General features: G+C 39.1%; 2 protein-coding genes across 2 annotated transcripts in view; one reads left to right on the plus strand and one right to left on the minus strand.

Annotated features, from left to right (window-relative positions):
* The window catches only part of LOC141408563 (uncharacterized), a 165,826-nt gene that overhangs the window by 32,762 nt on the left and 113,593 nt on the right, over positions 1-19,471 (minus strand). The window lies entirely within an intron of this gene.
* OR1C1 (olfactory receptor family 1 subfamily C member 1) lies at positions 4,537-5,496 on the plus strand. The gene has a single exon (XM_005541092.4). The coding sequence runs from the start codon at positions 4,537-4,539 to the stop codon at positions 5,494-5,496; it is 960 nt and encodes a 319-aa protein (XP_005541149.3).

Raw genomic sequence — 19,471 nt, forward strand, 5'->3', positions numbered from 1 at the left:
TCAAGCGATTCTCCTGCCTCAGCCCCCTGAGTAGCTGGGATTACAAGTGCATGACACCATGCCTGACTCATTTTTGTATTTTTAGTAGAGACGGGTTTCACCATGTTGGTCAGGCTGGTCTTGAACTCCTGACCTCGTGATCCACCCACCTCGGTCTCCCAAAGTGCTAGGATGACAGGTGTGAGCCGCTGCTCCCAGCCAGGTCATTATTTATGTATAAAAATACTACTGAGATTGGTTTGTTGATTTTGTATTCTATAATTTTACTGAATTTGTCTATTATTATGGTATAAATTTTTATGTAGTATATGTGTGCTATTCCAACATCCTTACTGCAGTGCCTGTGGACAGGTCATGGCTACCCCAGGCATTCCCCAACCATAGACAGTTTTTAACTGTGATTCCCTATCACCAGACACATAACACATCATCTATTTCAGTCCCCCTCTGATCTTTGCCATTACACACACACACATACACACACACACATCTATTAGATAGAAATTAGTCAAAAGTGGAGTTTTGCTTGGATGTCAAATTGTTAGCATGAAGCTTACCATTCACCCCATCTCTTCACAGGCACAAGTTAGGGTAAATCAAATTTTGTTTGGCAGTGACACAAACATATTTTGTCTCTTGAATGTAAGCAGCTATTACCTGGGTGTTTTTATAATGTTTAACATGTACAAATAGAGCATGCAAACGTAGATCTATGTTTCACCTTGTTGGTCAGGATGGTCTCAATCTCCTGACCTTGTAATCTGCCCACCTTGGCCTCCCAAAGTGCTGGGATTACGGGCGTGAGCCACCACTCCCAGGCACTTCGTAACTTCTCTAAGTGTTGTTTCTTTCTCTCTAAAAGGAAAATTAATTGTCTCAAAGCTGTTTTAGGTATTACCTGAGAGGATGCATGAAAAGCCACTTCCTAGTACACCACACATGGTAATTATTAACAGATCATCCTGTCTTGCTCCTTTCCAGATTTCTAATTCTAAAGTGTTTTCAGCAGCTCATGGATCTTCTGCAAGTCTAATGCTTTATACTTATGTTCTAAAAGAATTTACAAAAGCTGTTAAGTTATCCACATTGTATCAACTCTGAGACATACATTATCACTAAACATAAATGTAAATGAATCTCCTTTCAATTGATAATATAGAGGTCTTCCCTATATTAGAAAAAAATGTATACATGTGTTTGTAAATATATATGTACACTTATATACACATACACAAATTGCATATGTATATAATATACAATGTATACCTTTCATTCTATATATGTGTGTGTGTCTGTATACATACATATATACACACACATACACGTATAGCATACATTAAGGTTATTTGAATGTTTGTCATTGTAGTCTGTTCTTATATCTACCTAAATACATTAAACCAAAAACTAAGTGTTTAATAAAATATTGATTTCAATAAAGAAGAATAAATGCATCTTTGGATTCAGATAAATGGGCCTCTGTTTCAAATGTTCTGAATATTGGTTGGTTTAGCTGTAGTCGTCAGACTAAGTTATATAGCCCTGTGGAGTAACAGTGTAGCTCATGGTATGATTTAAAACTGTTTATCTATGTATATATCTGCAATCGCCCACACACATAATCTTTATCTAATGTACAGTGAAAAATCTCATTTCCAAACACACTCTTTTGGTTTTCATTTTTATTGGCACATATTTGATTATCCCAGCCACTAATTCATTTGATGATCAGAAGCTTCAGGATAACCTCTGGGTCTATGCACAATTCTAGGTTTTTATATAAATGTTATAGATTTTATAGCAACTAAATGAGATAAGCAGTATTTGAATTTTTATAGATGAAAAAACTAAAGCATACAAAATATAATGCCTTGCGCAAGGTCAAGCAACTATTAATTAATTTACAAATTAAGATTTGAACCAAAATGTGTCTTACTCCAAAAGTGGTTATTTACATCACTGTATTTCTCTTTAGCACTAGGCAGTCATGATAAGCTGTAAGTTTTATGGAGATAGAATAGATAGGTTTGTAAAATTGTGGCTTCAGTTTTCCATCTTTTTGTATCATTCATTCACCCAAGCACCATTCATTCACATTCTAAAGAAAACAAGAATGTATCTTGGAACCTTCAGGAGCTTTCATGCTTTCTTCCTGCATGCAATATTTCCCCCTGTGTTTGCCTTCTTTTCAAAATAAGAGAAATACCAATTTATAAACTAAATAAAAGTCATTAGAAGGTAAATTTAGAACTTCATGAAGCCTCTTGGGTGCTGATCTCAAGGGATAAAACTGTGCCATGTTAAAGGCCTGCCCCTTTGTATTATCAAAATAAATAAATCTAACCAAATACTCCCCCTTGTGAGACAGTGTTATTCTCTGTTGAAAGAAACACACGTGTCTATATCTCATTTTTCTCTTTTTCACTCTTGACTAGAAATGGGAATCAATGCATAGGTCCATCTCTGTTTTTGTGATTGGATATTCAGGAAAGAGAAAAAATCACAGGTGGCAAAGGTCTCAGAAAAGGGTATGTATTCATACTTTTTTTTCTTTGTTTTAGTGAAGACATACCTAATGTATAATCCTTTGAGTTGTAATGCATGAAAGTTTTTTGATGAAGCTGTTAAGCATTTCAAAGATGGACTAACTTTTTCCAAATCCAAGTGGAGAAAATTTTGAAATTAAGATGATGTGCTGCAAATGAGAATATAGAATTTAAAAATATCTTCCAAAACTCATATATTCATTGTATAATCAAATGATTTCTCCAGAATTTTTCATTCATTTGTTGTTTCCATAAGCAGTCTTTTGCACCAACTCTGTGCAAACTACATGCATATATGTGTTATATCCTAAGGATTCAATATAATAAATCGCAATTCTTTCCTAAAACTTCACTAACTACAATGAAGTAGACCAAGAAAAAGGGAAATTGTTATGCTTGTCATGAAAGGAATATTGTACAGTGAGTATGAGATTAATAAAAACGACGTAACTGATAGTGCCTACGGGGGAAGGAAATTGTCTTTGAAAGAGTGCTTCTCCCTCAAAGGCACGCAAATACAAGAGTGTGTAGTTTCTTTTCCACACAGATTTTATCCTGACATGCTTCAAGTTGGGCAAAAGGGGGTGCATGGAACTTATTTAAAGTTGACAGGAATCAGAGGAAGATGAATGTAATCATTAGTGTTAGTGAGGCTTCTGATTAAGTTGGAATTCAAAACATTGTAATAGAAACAAATATACTGCATTGTGTTCTCTAGGGTTAATCAGCTGTCTTAACATAAAACCAGAACATATATATTATATAGTATTACATTATGTTATTTTCATTAGGATCCTTGTCATAAAAATCAATAAAATAGAAGTCCTAGATAACTCTTGGAATATTGTGAGAAAATAATGATACTTGGACTAAAAATCCCAAATCTCTTCCCACTTCTACAACATGCCCTTTACTTGATAGCCATATGACTTAAACAACATAAACTGAAATAATGTAAGTTTGAAAAGACTAGAAAGGTCTCAGGTGTCAAAGAGAATGTTTGGGAAGGCATCACAAATTTTGCTTCAGTTAGAAAAAACTTTGGTACTAAATTGTGCACAGCACCTGGATCATAGAAGTTGCTCAATAAATGTTTGCTGAAGGAAAATATGGATTACATGAATGACGTATGTTTGCTTGCTTGTTATAAAAAATTTGTATAATTTGATAATTTTTATAACTAAAAGGAAGGTATAAATGGGATTGATACAGAAATGACAATTTGGAGAGTACAGTGAGGGACCTCAAGATGCAAAACACTCTGAAAAATGTTGACAGGTATGGGAGAATACTGGCACCTTCTAGAGAATGTAGTACACCCAAGATGCCATAAGGAAGGGTCCTGAAAGCACAGGCCATAAGCACTGGGCTCTCGATAACTTACTACACAAGTCAGAGGCTCCACCAAATGACCATCAGAGACCAAAACAGCAATGGTCAACCCAAGGAACAGAAGTGAGCTTGCAATTATCAGTGACCAAATACGTTAAAAGAAAAGAAAGCTAACATGAGGATATCTTCCATCACAAGTATAAGCATCAGATTAGGAGGAAAATTATTTATTAAAGGTAACTATTTCTACTGGGTAAGAGTAAATAGCTTGACTACTAAAAAATAACAAATAACCTTACATATAAAGTCGATATGAATTACATGATTACTATAGACAAGGCAAAATAACCCAATTAAAATGGTTATTATTCACATAATTTGCATTTTCTTTTGAAGGAAGAAATCAATCTTGAAAGAAGTTGATACTGACGTATCCAGCATGTCTATGTGACTATGAAGACAGACTATCATAAACACAAGATATAACTGGCAAGCATTCAAGCAAGCACGAGTTTGGATGGAACTTATCTGCATGCGTGCGCACACACACACACACACTCTCTCTCTCTCTCTCTTTCTCACTTTCTCTCTCTCTCAAAAGAGACTTGACACTGCTGGATTTTACAATTTAATAATTTCTTTTTCTAGATTTCTTGGGAACATGGAAAAAAGAAATCTAACAGTCGTCAGGGAATTCGTCCTTCTGGGACTCCCTAGTTCAGCAGAGCAGCAGCACCTCCTGTCTGTGCTCTTTCTCTGTATGTATTTAGCCACCACCTTGGGGAACATGCTCATCATTGTGACCATTGGCTTTGACTCTCGCCTCCATTCCCCTATGTATTTCTTCCTTAGTAACTTGGCCTTCGTTGACATTTGTTTTACGTCGACTACTGTCCCCCAAATGGTAGTGAATATCTTGACTGGCACCAAGACTATCTCTTTTGCAGGCTGCCTCAGTCAGCTCTTCTTCTTCGTTACTTTTGTGAATATGGACAGCCTCCTTCTGTGTGTGATGGCATATGATAGATATGTGGCGATTTGCCACCCCTTACATTACACTGCCACAATGAACCTGTGCCTTTGTGTCCAGCTAATGGCTGGACTGTGGCTTGTTACTTACCTCCATGCCCTCCTGCATACTGTCTTAACAGCACGGCTGTCCTTCTGTGCCTCCAATATCATCCATCATTTCTTCTGTGATCTCAACCCTCTCCTGCAGCTCTCTTGCTCTGACGTCTCCTTCAACGTAATGATCATTTTTGCAGTAGGAGGTCTATTGGCTATCACGCCCCTTGTCTGTATCCTCATATCTTATGGAATTATCTTCTCCACTGTTCTGAAGATCACCTCTACTCAGGGGAAGCAGAGAGCTGTTTCCACCTGTAGCTGCCACCTGTCAGTGGTGGTGGTGTTTTATGGCACAGCCATCGCTGTCTACTTCAGTCCTTCATCCTCCCATACGCCTGAGAGTGACACTGTGTCAACCGTCATGTATTCAGTGGTGGCCCCGATGCTGAATCCTTTCATCTATACCATAAGGAACAGGGATATGAAGAGAGGACTTCAGAAAATGCTTTTCAAGTGCACAGTCTTTCAGCGCAATAATGACCTCAGTGACTGAATTAAATAATGCTAATGTGGTGATAAGAAAGTGTGACTAGATGCTCACAATAACAGTGAGAAGAGAAACCAACTGCTATTAAATGTCTCCCTTATGCTGGAAATTGTAAGTACTTTATGTGAATTATCACATTAAATCCTCTGAGTAAACATCTAAAAACGATATAGCATTCTTTATATAGAAAGTGAATCTTAGGGAAGTTAAATAGTCTGCACACAACTCATAGCTGATAAATAGTTTCTGACTCCAGTACAAATATACCTTAGTGATGAAAATCTCTGTGATATAGTTCCCAAATGCTACATATTAAGATAAATTTTCCTAAACTTCTTGTCTGTGAGTTCAGATTTAGAATTAAAGGAGCATAAATTCTAATGTTAATTCCACAATGTGGTAGAATATCAAAGTTCTCACATTTTAAATAGTGAGTCTTCTTAAAAAATCACTAAAATAATTTATTCAAGTTTTAAAGTATGTATGCTTTCCTCCAATCCCCTCTCACTTCAAATACAGTCAATGATTTTATTCTATTGACTCATGTCCTTGTCATGCGTGTCCCTAATTGGTCTCAGGCATGGAGGAACTCAGAATTTCCCAGCCACCTTTATAGGGCAGGGGCTAGCTGATCTCCTCCAACGACTAGGAGTGCTTTTGGTATACAACATTTTTAGAGAAGAGATCAGGTTCTCAGTTGCATTTTTCATATGAGGAATATATTAACTTCTTTCAAAACAAAGCCTCATGCCCAATCCCTTCGGTTTTATTTTATCTTGCTTTCCTAACAAAAAATTAACATACCATATACAAAAATAATTATATTTGAGGTCATTCAACTAAATAGATTCCATTTAAGATAGTAACAATCCAATCCAATCTAGTTGTTTATTCAACCTATTCTGGTTCCTTTCTACAATTTTATATCTGAGAATGAACTAAGATGGTCCATTCCACATTGTGTGTCCTTGGCACCTTTGTCAAAGATCAATTGACCATGAATGTATCAATTTATTTCTATGTGTCTATTTTTATGCCAGTACCATGCCATTTTTGATTACTGTGTCTTTTTATTGCATTTTAAACTTTAATTGACATAAAATAATTGTACATATGGAGTACACAGGGATGTTTTGATAAATTTAATGTACAGGTATCAGATCAAGGTAATTGACATATTCATCATCTCAAACATTTATTACTAGTTTATGTTGAAAACATCAAATATCCTTCCAGGTATTTGAAACTATATATTATTAAATATAGATATATTATATATCATTATACATTATTGTATATTATATATACTATATTTTATATTATATATTATATAAATTTTATATTATATAATATATACAATAATATATGATATAATATTTAATACATAATGTATATATAATATATTATTATACATTATATAATATGTAATATTATATAATAATTATCATATTTATAATTATAAATATAGAAAATATAAATATTATATTTAAAATTACAAATATATTTATAATTATAAACTAAAATTATAAATATAAAAATATAAATATTATTTATACATAATAAATATAAATATAATTGTAAATAAAATATGTATAATTATATATTAATAATATAAATTATATATAATTACATATAATTAAAATTATTATCTATATAATTATATAAAGTATTATATATGACATATTACATATATCATATATAATTATATAATTTCATAATATATAATATATGTAATATATCATACATAATATATATCATATATAATTATATATAATAATATATGATTATGCAATATTAAATATATATTATTAAATATAGATATTCTACACTGCTATAGAACATTAGAACGTGGGGGTCAGCACAGTGGTGCCCACCTGCACTTTGGGAGTCGGAGGTGGGCAGGTCACCTGGAGTCAAAAGTTTGAGACCAGCCTGGCTGAGATGGTGAATGAAGCCCCATCTCTACTAAAGTAAAAAAAAAAAACAAAAAAAAACCAGTTGGCTGGGCCTCCTGGCCCAGGAGTGGTGGCACCTGTCTATAATCCCAGCTACTTGGAAGGTTGATGGAAGGAGAACCTGGGAGGCAGGGGTTGCAGTGAGCTGAGATTGCGCCACTGTACTCCAGCCCGGGTGACAGAGCGAGACTCTGTCTCAAGGAAAAAAAAAAAAAAACACCCCAAACTTATTCCTCCTGCCTGGCTGTAATTTGAATTACTTATCAAAACCTCCTTGAGTTTTTCGATTATTTATCAAAACCTTCTCCCTACCCTTCTCAGCCTCCATTATCCTCTGTTCTACTTTTTTATTCCTATGACATTAACTTATTTTTAGCTTTCACATATGAGTAAGAACACTACACACAATGTTTATCTTTCTGTCCCTGGCTTATTGCACTTAACACAATTACCTCCAGTACCATCCATGTTGCTGTGAATAACCGGGTTTCCTTCCTTTTTTATAGTTGAACAGTATTCCATTGTATAGATAGTCTACATTTTCTTTATCCAGTCATATGTTGTTGGGCACCCAGGTTGATTCCATAGTTTGGCTATTGTGAATCGGGCTGCAATTGGCTATTGTGAATATTGTGCAATCGTCTCATGGGATTGCAGACGTCTCTTCAATATATACTGATATCCTTTCCTGTGGATAAATGCCCAGTAGTGGGATTGCTGGATCATATGGTAGCTCTATCTGTACTTTTTTGAGAAACTTTTGCTCTCTTTTCCTTAGTGGCTGTACTAGTTTACATTGTCACCAACAGTTTACGAGAGTTCTCTTTTCTCTGCATCCTTACTAGCATTTGTTATTTCTTGTTTTATTGATAATAGCCATCCTAATTAGAGTAAGAAAATACTTCATTGGGTTTTTAATTTGTATTTCTCTGATAATGAGTAATGAACATTCTTTTCATATATTTGTTGGCCATTTGTATGTCTTCTTTTGAAAAATGCCTCTTCTAGCTAGAGCAATGAGGAAAAAGAAAGAAAGGGCATCCAAATTGGAAAACAGGAAGTCAAATTGTCCCTGTTTACAGATAACAAGATGTTATATAATCAGCTGGAAACCATCATTCTCAGCAAACTATCGCAAGAACAGAAAACCAAACACTGCACGTTCTTGCTCATAGGTGGGAACTGAACAATGAGATCACTTGGACTCGGGAAGGGGAACATCACACACCGGGGCCTATTATGGGGAGGGGGAAGTGGGGAGGGATTGCATTGGGAGTTATACCTGATGTAAATGACGAGTCGATGGGTGCTGACGAGTTGATGGGTGCTGACGAGTTGATGGGTGCAGCACACCAACATGGTACAAGTATGCATATGTAACAAAACCTGCACGTTATGCACATGTACCCTAGAACTTAAAGTATAATAATAAAAAAAAATTAAATTTAAAAAAAAGAAAATCCTGAAGACTCTACCAAAAACTCTTAGAATTGATAAGAAATTCAATAAAATTGTAGGATGCAAAATCAACATATGAAAACTGGTAATGTTTCTATACACGAACAATAAACTAGCTGAAAAAAATCAAGAAGGCCATCCATTTACAAGAGCTACAAAACTAAACTAGACTAAAATAAAATAAAATACCTAGGAATAAATTTAACCGAGGAGGTGAAGGATCTCTACAAGGAACACGACTAAACTCTGATAAAAGAAATTGAAGAGGACACACACAAATGAAAAGATTATTTAAATTCATTCCATGTTAATTTGTTAAGATTGCCAGGGGGGGCGGAGCAAGATGGCCGAATAGGAACAGCTCCAGTCTCCAACTCCCAGCGCGAGCAACACAGAGGACCGGTGATTTCTGCATTTTCAACTGAGGTACTGGGTTCATCTCACTGGGGAGTGCCGGACCATCGGTGCTGGTCAGCTGCTGCAGCCCGACCAGCGAGAGCTGAAGCAGGGCGAGGCATTGCCTCACCTGGGAAGCGCAAGGGGGAAGGGAATCCCTTTTCCTAGCCAGGGGAACTGAGACACACAACACCTGGAAAATCGGGTAACTCCCACCCCAATACAGCGCTTTAAGCAAACAGGCACACGAGGAGATCATATCCCACACCTGGCCGGGAGGGTCCCACGCCCACGGAGCCTCCCTCATTGCTAGCACAGCAGTCTGCGATCTAACCCCAAGGCAGCAGTGAGGCTGGGGGAGGGGCGCCTGCCATTGCTGAGGCTTAAATAGGTAAACAAAGCTGCGGAGAAGCTCGAACTGGGTGGAAATCACAGCAGCTTAAGGAAACCTGCCTGTCTCTGTAGACTCCACCTCTGGGGACAGGGCACAGAAAACAACAAAAGCAGCAGAAACCTCTGCAGACACAAACGACTCTGTCTGACAGCTTTGAAGAGAGCAGTGGATCTCCCAACACGGAGGTTGAGATCTGAAAAGGGACAGACTGCCTGCTCAAGTGGGTCCCTGAACCCTGAGTAGCCTAACTGGGGGCCATCCTCCACTAGGGGTAGTCTGACACCCCACACCTCACAGGGTGGAGTACACCCCTGAGAGGAAGCCTCCAAAGCAAGAATCAGACAGGTACACTCGCCGTTCAGCAATATTCTATCTTCTGCAGCCTCTGCTGCTGACACCCAGGCAAACAGGGTCTGGAGTGGACCTCAAGCAATCTCCAACAGACCTACAGCTGAGGGTCCTGACTGTTAGAAGGAAAACTATCAAACAGGAAGGACACCCACACCAAAACCCCATCAGTACATCACCATCATCAAAGACCAGAGGCAGATAAAACCACAAAGATGGGGAAAAAGCAGGGCAGAAAAGCTGGAAATTCAAAAAATAAGAGCGTATCTCCCCCTGCAAAGGAGCACAGCTCATCGCCAGCAACGGATCAAAGCTTGACGGAGAATGACTTTGACGAGATGAGAGAAGGCTTCAGTCCATCAAGCTTCTCAGAGCTAAAGGAGGAATTACGTACCCAGCGCAAAGAAACTAAAAGTCTTGAAAAAAAAGTGGAAGAATTGATGGCTAGAGTAATTAATGCAGAGAAGGTCATAAACGAAATGAAAGAGATGAGAACCATGACACGAGAAATACGTGACAAATGTACAAGCTTCAGTAACCAATTCGATCAACTGGAAGAAAGAGTATCAGCGATTGAGGATCAAATGAACGAAATGAAGCAAGAAGAGAAACCAAAAGAAAAAAGAAGAAAAAGAAATGAACAAAGCCTGCAAGAAGTATGGGATTATGTAAAAAGACCAAATCTACGTCTGATTGGGGTGCCTGAAAGTGAGGGGGAAAATGGAACCAAGTTGGAAAACACTCTTCAGGATATCATCCAGGAGAACTTCCCCAACCTAGTAGGGCAGGCCAACATTCAAATCCAGGAAATACAGAGAACGCCACAAAGATACTCCTCGAGAAGAGCAACTCCAAGACACATAATTGCCAGATTCACCAAAGTTGAAATGAAGGAAAAAATCTTAAGGGCAGCGAGAGAGAAAGGTCAGGTTACCCACAAAGGGAAGCCCATCAGACTAACAGCAGATCTCTTGGCAGAAACTCTACAAGCCAGAAGAGAGTGGGGGCCAATATTCAACATTCTTAAAGAAAAGAATTTTCAACCCAGAATTTCATATCCAGCCAAACTAAGTTTCATAAGTGAAGGAGAAATAAAATCCTTTACAGATAAGCATATGCTTAGAGATTTTGTCACCACTAGGCCTGCCTTACAAGAGACCCTGAAGGAAGCACTCAACATGGAAAGGAACAACCGGTACCAGCCATTGCAAAAACATGCCAAAATGTAAAGACCATTTAGGCTAGGAAGAAACTGCATCAACTAACGAGCAAAATAACCAGTTAATATCATCATGGCAGGATCAAGTTCACACATAACAATCTTAACCTTAAATGTAAATGGACTAAATGCTCCAATTAAAAGACACAGACTGGCAAACTGGATAAAGAGTCAAGACCCATCAGTCTGCTGTATTCAGGAGACCCACCTCACATGCAGAGACATACATAGGCTCAAAATAAAGGGATGGAGGAAGATTTACCAAGCAAATGGAGAACAAAAGAAAGCAGGGATTGCAATACTAGTCTCTGATAAAACAGAGTTTAAACCATCAAAGATCAAAAGAGACAAAGAAGGCCATTACATAATGGTAAAGGGATCAATTCAACAGGAAGAGCTAACTATCCTAAATATATATGCACCCAATACAGGAGCACCCAGATTCATAAAGCAAGTCCTTAGAGACTTACAAAGAGACTTAGACTCCCATACAATAATAATGGGAGACTTCAACACTCCACTGTCAACATTAGACAGATCAACGAGACAGAAAGTTAACAAGAATTTCCAGGAATTGAACTCATCTCTACACCAAGCAGACCTAATAGACATCTATAGAACTCTCCACCCCAAATCAACAGAATATACATTCTTCTCAGCACCACATCGCACTTATTCCAAAATTGACCACATAATTGGAAGTAAAGCACTCCTCAGCAAATGTACAAGAACAGAAATTATAACAAACTGTCTCTCAGACCACAGTGCAATCAAACTAGAACTCAGGACTAAGAAACTCAATCAAAACTGCTCAACTACATGGAAACTGAACAACCTGCTCCTGAATGACTACTGGGTACATAACGAAATGAAGGCAGAAATAAAGATGTTCTTTGAAACCAATGAGAACAAAGATACAACATACCAGAATCTCTGGGACACATTTAAAGCAGTGTGTAGAGGGAAATGTATAGCACTAAATGCCCACAAGAGAAAGCAGGAAAGATCTAAAATTGACACTCTAACATCACAATTAAAAGAACTAGAGAAGCAAGAGCAAACACATTCTAAAGGTAGCAGAAGGCAAGAAATAACTTAGATCAGAGCAGAACTGAAGGAGATAGAGACACAAAAAACCCTCCAAAAAATCAATGAATCCAGGAGTTGGTTTTTTGAAAAGATCAACAAAATTGACAGACCGCTAGCAAGACTAATAAAGAAGAAAAGAGAGAAGAATCAAATAGACGCAATAAAAAATGATAAAGGGGATATCACCACCGACTCCACAGAAATACAAACTACCATCAGAGAATACTATAAACACCTCTAAGCAAATAAACTACAAAATCTAGAAGAAATGGATAATTTCCTGGACACTTACACTCTTCCAAGACTAAACCAGGAAGAAGTTGAATCCCTGAATAGACCAATAGCAGGCTCTGAAATTTAGGCAATAATTAATAGCCTACCAACGAAAAAAAGTCCAGGACCAGATGGATTCACCGCTGAATTCTACTAGAGGTACAAGGAGGAGCTGGTACCATTCCTTCTGAAACTATTTCAATCAATAGAAAAAGAGGGAATCCTCCCTAACTCATTTTATGAGGCCAACATCATCCTGATACCAAAGCCTGGCAGAGACACAACAAAAAAAGAGAATTTTAGACCAATATCCCTGATGAACATCGATGCAAAAATCCTCAATAAAATACTGGCAAACCGGATCCAGCAGCACATCAAAAAGCTTATCCACCATGATCAAGTGGGCTTCATCCCTGGGATGCAAGGCTGGTTCAACATTCGCAAATCAATAAACATAATCCAGCATATAAACAGAACCAAAGACAAGAACCACATGATTATCTCAATAGATGCAGAAAAGGCTTTTGACAAAATTCAACAGCCCTTCATGCTAAAAACGCTCAATAAATTCGGTATTGATGGAACGTATCTCAAAATAATAAGAGCTATTTATGACAAACCCACAGCCAATATCATACTGAATGGGCAAAAACTGGAAAAATTCCCTTTGAAAACTGGCACAAGACAGGGATGCCCTCTCTCACCGCTCCTATTCAACATAGTGTTGGAAGTTCTGGCTAGGGCAATCAGGCAAGAGAAAGAAATCAAGGGTATTCAGTTAGGAAAAGAAGAAGTCAAATTGTCCCCCTTTGCAGATGACATGATTGTATATTTAGAAAACCCCATTGTCTCAGCCCCAAATCTCCTTAAGCTGATAAGCAACTTCAGCAAAGTCTCAGGATACAAAATTAATGTGCAAAAATCACAAGCATTCTTATACACCAGTAACAGACAAACAGAGAGCCAAATCAGGAATGAACTTCCATTCACAATTGCTTCAAAGAGAATCAAATACCTAGGAATCCAACTTACAAGGGATGTAAAGGACCTCTTCAAGGAGAACTACAAACCACTGCTCAGTGACATAAAAGAGGACACAAAAAAATGGAAGAACATACCATGCTTATGGATAGGAAGAATCAATCTCGTGAAAATGGCCATACTGCCCAAGGTTATTTATACATTCAATGCCATCCCCATCAAGCTACCAATGAGTTTCTTCACAGAATTGGAAAAAACTGCTTTAAAGTTCATATGGAACCAAAAAAGAGCCCGCATCTCCAAGACAATCCTAAGTCAAAAGAACAAAGCTGGAGGCATCACGCTACTTGACTTCAAACTATACTACAAGGCTACAGTAACCAAAACAGCATGGTACTGGTACCAAAACAGAGATATGGACCAATGGAACAGAACAGAGTCCTCAGAAATAATACCACACATCTACAGCCATCTGATCTTTGACAAACCTGAGAGAAACAAGAAATAGGGAAAGGATTCCCTATTTAATAAATGGTGCTGGGAAAATTGGCTAGCCATAAGTAGAAAGCTGAAACTGGATCCTTTCCTTACTCCTTATATGAAAATTAATTCAAGATGGATTAGAGACTTAAATGTTAGACCTAATACCATAAAAACCCTAGAGGAAAACCTAGGTAGTACCATTCAGGACATAGGCATGGGCAAAGACTTCATGTCTAAAACACCAAAAGCAACGGCAGCAAAAGCCAAAATTGACAAATGGGATCTAATTAAACTAAAGAGCTTCTGCACAGCAAAAGAAACTACCATCAGAGTGAACAGGCAACCTACAGAATGGGAGAAAATTTTTGCAATCTACTCATCTGACAAAGGGCTAATATCCAGAACCTACAAAGAACTCAAACAAATTTACAAGAAAAAAACAAACAACCTCATCAAAAAGTGGGCAAAGGATATGAACAGACATTTCTCAAAAGAAGACATTCATACAGCCAACAGACACATGAAAAAATGCTCATCATCACTGGCCATCAGAGAAATGCAAATCAAAACCACAATGAGATACCATCTCACACCAGTTAGAATGGCAATCATTCAAAAGTCAGGAAACAACAGGTGCTGGAGAGGATGTGGAGAAATAGGAACACTTTTACACTGTTGGTGGGATTGTAAACTAGTTCAACCATTATGGAAAACAGTATGGCGATTCCTCAAGGATCTAGAACTAGATGTACCATATGATCCAGCCATCCCATTACTGGGGATATACCCAAAGGATTATAAATCTTGCTGCTATAAAGACACATGCACACGTATGTTCATTGCGGCACTATTCACAATAGCAATGACTTGGAATCAACCCAAATGTCCATCAGTGACAGACTGGATTAAGAAAATGTGGCACATATACACCATGGAATACTATGCAGCCATCAAAAAGGATGAGTTTGTGTCCTTTGTAGGGACATGGATGCAGCTGGAAACCATTATTCTTAGCAAACTATCACAAGAACAGAAAACCAAACACCGCATGTTCTCACTCATAGGTGGGAACTGAACAATGAGATCACTTGGACTCGGGAAGGGGAACATCACACACCTGGGCCTATCATGGGGAGGGGGGAGGGGGGAAGGATTGCATTGGGAGTTATACCTGATGTAAATGACGAGTTGTTGGGTGCTGACGCGTTGATGGGTGCAGCACAGCAACATGGCACAAGTATACATATGTAACAAACCTGGACGTTATGCACATGTAACCTAAAACTTAAAGTATAATAATAATTAAAAAGAAAAAAAAAAAAGATTGCTATGCTACCCAAGGTAATCTACAGAGTCAATGCAATCTCTAGCAAAATACCAATGACATTCTTCACAGAAATAGAAAGAAAAACCTTAAAATTTGTATAGAATCACAAAAGACCCCAAATATCTCATGCAATCCTGGGCAAAAATAACAAAGCTGGAGACATCACACTACCAAACTTCAAAATATAGAACAACAGATACAAGGGCCTACTTGAGGGTAGGGGAAGGAACATGAGAATCAAGAAACTACCTATTGAGTGCTAGGCCTATTACCTGAGTAGCAAAATAATCTGTATACCAAACTCCCACAACATGCAATTTACCTATATAACAAATCTACACATGTACTCCTGAACCTAAAAGTTAAAACCAATATAAGTATAAAACTACAGTAATCAAACAGCATAGTACTGGCATAAAAATAGAAACAGACAAATGAAACAGAATACAAAAACCCAAAAATTCATTCGCGTATCTACAGTCAACTGGTTTTTGACAAAGGCACCAAGAGCACTCACTGGGGAAAGGCCAGTCTCTTCAGTAAATGGTGCTGGGAAAACTGAATATCCATCAGCAGGTGAATGAAACTAGATCCCCACCTCTTGCCCTATCCAAATATAAAATGGATTGAAGACTTAAATTTAAGACCAGAAACAACAAAACTACTAAAAGAAAAAATAGGCAAAATACTTCAAGAGTTGGTCTGTGAAATCACTTTATGAATAAGACTTCAAAAGCACAGGCAACAAAAGCAAAAATAAACAAATGGGATCATATCAAACTAAAAAAGCTTATGCATAACAAAGCAAACAAAAGAGTGAAAAGAGCCTACAGAAAAAGAGAAAATATTTGCAAACCATTTATTTGAAAGATAATTAATACCCAGAGTATACAAGGAATGCAATCACCTCAAATAGCAAAAGAACAATCTTATTTAAAAATGGTCAGATATATCTGCATTATATTTTTAGATCAGGTGGCATGATGCCTGCAGCTTTGGCAGCTTTGTTTTCATTTTTCTGTTGTTGTTTTCTTCATTATTTATTTATTTATTTATTTATTTATTTATTTATTGCTCAAGATTGCTGTGGTTATTTGCAGTCTTTTGTGGTTCCATACAAGTTTTTGGATTTTTTTCCTATTTCTATGAAAAATAACACTGGAATCATGGCAACTGGTGGCCCCTGCCTTTCCCCCTTCCCCTTTCCCCCTTCCCCTTTCCCCCTTCCCCTTTCCCCCTTCCCGTTTCCCCCTTCCCGTTTTCCCCTTCCCCTTCCCCCCCTTTCTTCCCCCCCTTTCCTCCCCCGCCTTCCCCCGCCTTCCCCCGCCTTCCCCCGCCTTCCCCCGCCTTCCCCCGCCTTCCCCCGCCTTCCCCCGCCTTCCCCCGCCTTCCCCCGCCTTCCCCCGCCTTCCCCCGCCTTCCCCCGCCTTCCCCCGCCTTCCCCCGCCTTCCCCCGCCTTCCCCCGCCTTCCCCCGCCTTCCCCCGCCTTCCCCCGCCTTCCCCCGCCTTCCCCCGCCTTCCCCCGCCTTCCCCCGCCTTCCCCCGCCTTCCCCCGCCTTCCCCCGCCTTCCCCCGCCTTCCCCCGCCTTCCCCCGCCTTCCCCCTTCCCCTCTCCATGCTGCTTCCCCTCTCGCACCTCCGCCGCCTCCCGCTCCCCTCCTCCGTAGCCACGGCCGCCATCTTAACACACCTACCGCCACAAAGAGCGCCCTCGCTGGCCCACGCCCTCCCAGGCACCACCCGGCAACCGCTGAGAGGCTGTGCGGCCCCACGCGTGCCTCTAGGTCGGGATGGCCAGGGGCTCCCAGGGGTCACGGGACCGCCAAGGTCTGGCAGGCACAGGGACCTAAAACTTTTAAAGATAGGGAAAATAGGGAGAATAACAAAATTTTGTGGCAACAGAGAAAGATGTGAGTAGCGCCCATTCATTCATGTGTTAACCACTTGCTACTGTCCAGGGTAGGCCACACATGAAGCCATATTCTTTTTTTTTTTTTTGAGACGGAGTCTCGCCCTGTCTCCCAGGCTGGAGTGCAGTGGCCGGATCTCAGCTCACTGCAAGCTCCACCTCCCGGGTTCCCGCCATTCTCCTGCCTCAGCCTCCTGAGTAGCTGGGACTACAGGCCCCGCCACCTCGACCGGCTAATTTTTGTATTTTGTAATAGAGACGGGCTTTCACCGTGTTAGCCAGGATGGTCTCGATCTCCTGACCTCATGATCCACCCCTATTCTAAAGACAGAAATCTATCCCCATCAGTGATAAACTGGATAAAGAAAATGTGGCACATATACACCATGGAATATTATGCAGCCGTAAAAAGCAGTAAGTTGAAGCTGGAAACTATCATCCTCAGCAAACTGACACAGGAACAGAAAACCAAACACCGCATGTTCTCACTCATAAGTGGGAGTTGAACAATGAAAACTCATGGACACCGGGAGGCGAACATCACACACCCGGGCCTGTAGGGGGTGGGGACAAAGGGAGGGAGAGCATTAGGACAAAATACTTGATGTATGCGGGGCTTAAAATCTAGATGACAGGGAGAAAGGTGCAGGAAACCACCGTGACACTTGTATACCTATGTAACAAACCTGCACTTTCAGCATATGTATCCCAGAAGTTAAAGTAAAACAATATATATATATATTTTATCCCAGAACTTAAAGTTTTATATATATGTGTGCGTGTGTGTGTGTGTGTATATATACGAATGAAGGAAATCTACCTCATGATGCACAGCTTGGGAAGACAGCAGATATCAAAGACTTAGAGAGAGAATGTCAAATCACAGCCGAAATAAGCACCATCACAGGCCAATGGGGCTGGGAGAGCATCTAAGCAGAGAATTAGAGCTCCTCTGCAGCAATCTTAGGCCTAGGTGATCTGGACTACGTCCACCACAACAGGAAAATAATCATTACTGTAGGAAGGCAAAGCAGACTTAAAATCACAGGGAGTTGCATATCCAGACGTTATAATATCTGAAATTGTTATTGGGAGTAACCTCGATTTTCTTGGCTGTTGTTTTTGCCTCTCTAAACATATCTAATAGCTTAGCCATGTGATAGAAAGGCCCTGTAGCTACTTTCTCTTCATGCCAAAGGTCGAGCAAAGCTTCATCTCCCTGTGTGTTTTCAGCCTCTCAAAATTTTGCCCAGCCTTTACCCCTCTGCCCAAGCTTTTCCCTTATGTGTTTCAGGACACAGTTCACTGTAGTTTCCCTCCTAGATCAGGTTCTCATCTTCTCCCAGCCTTCACTGGTTTTGTTTAGTTTTGCTTTCCTCTCAGCCTTCATTCTGGTCTTTCTCTCTCTTTTTCAGGTTTATTCCTCTTCATCCTCTCAAATACAGCTTAGATATTTCCCTTTCCAAAAAATATTATATTGCCTCCCTATACCCAAATTTATTCTAAGCTCTTTAGTGTGAGTACTTTTACTCAGTGCACCCAGGAACTTGTTTTAATATTAAAAAATATATGTATTGATATATAGTAAAGTTGAGTTTTAATATATCTGTCTCCAGATGACAAGGATGCACACTATGCTAGGAAATGTTAGTAGATTTGGGGAAGAAAAGAGGAAAAGAGACTTGTTTGGTTTTAGTTTTGTCTTATTGGTGTTGTGACATTCACATAACATGAAATCAACCATTATAGCTTGTACAATTCAGAGGCATTTAGTACATTCACAAGGTTGTGCAACTATCACCTCTACCTAGTCCCTTTAATTTGAGAATTGATTCTACATGTCATCTCACATAGCATTTCAGATATCACCTTTGTTAAGAATGACCATACATTTGGTTTTCCTGGGAGTGTCCACGTTTATCTCCAATGTCCCAGCATCCTGTCCAGTTGTCAGAAACAAAGGAGCTCCCACTAGGGTGATACATACAAGGCATACTTCTTCCCAGTGTCTACAAGTGGAACACTACTGGCCTTACCACACACTCGATCTGGGCATAAGGGCACTTCTCAGTAGCACTCCAATGAGTGCCACCAGATTTTTCATGAGAACTCTTACTCTAGATGTCCAATATTATTGCCAGACTATGT

This window comes from Macaca fascicularis, chromosome 1, assembly GCF_037993035.2.
Source record: "Macaca fascicularis isolate 582-1 chromosome 1, T2T-MFA8v1.1".
NCBI lineage: Eukaryota > Metazoa > Chordata > Mammalia > Primates > Cercopithecidae > Macaca > Macaca fascicularis.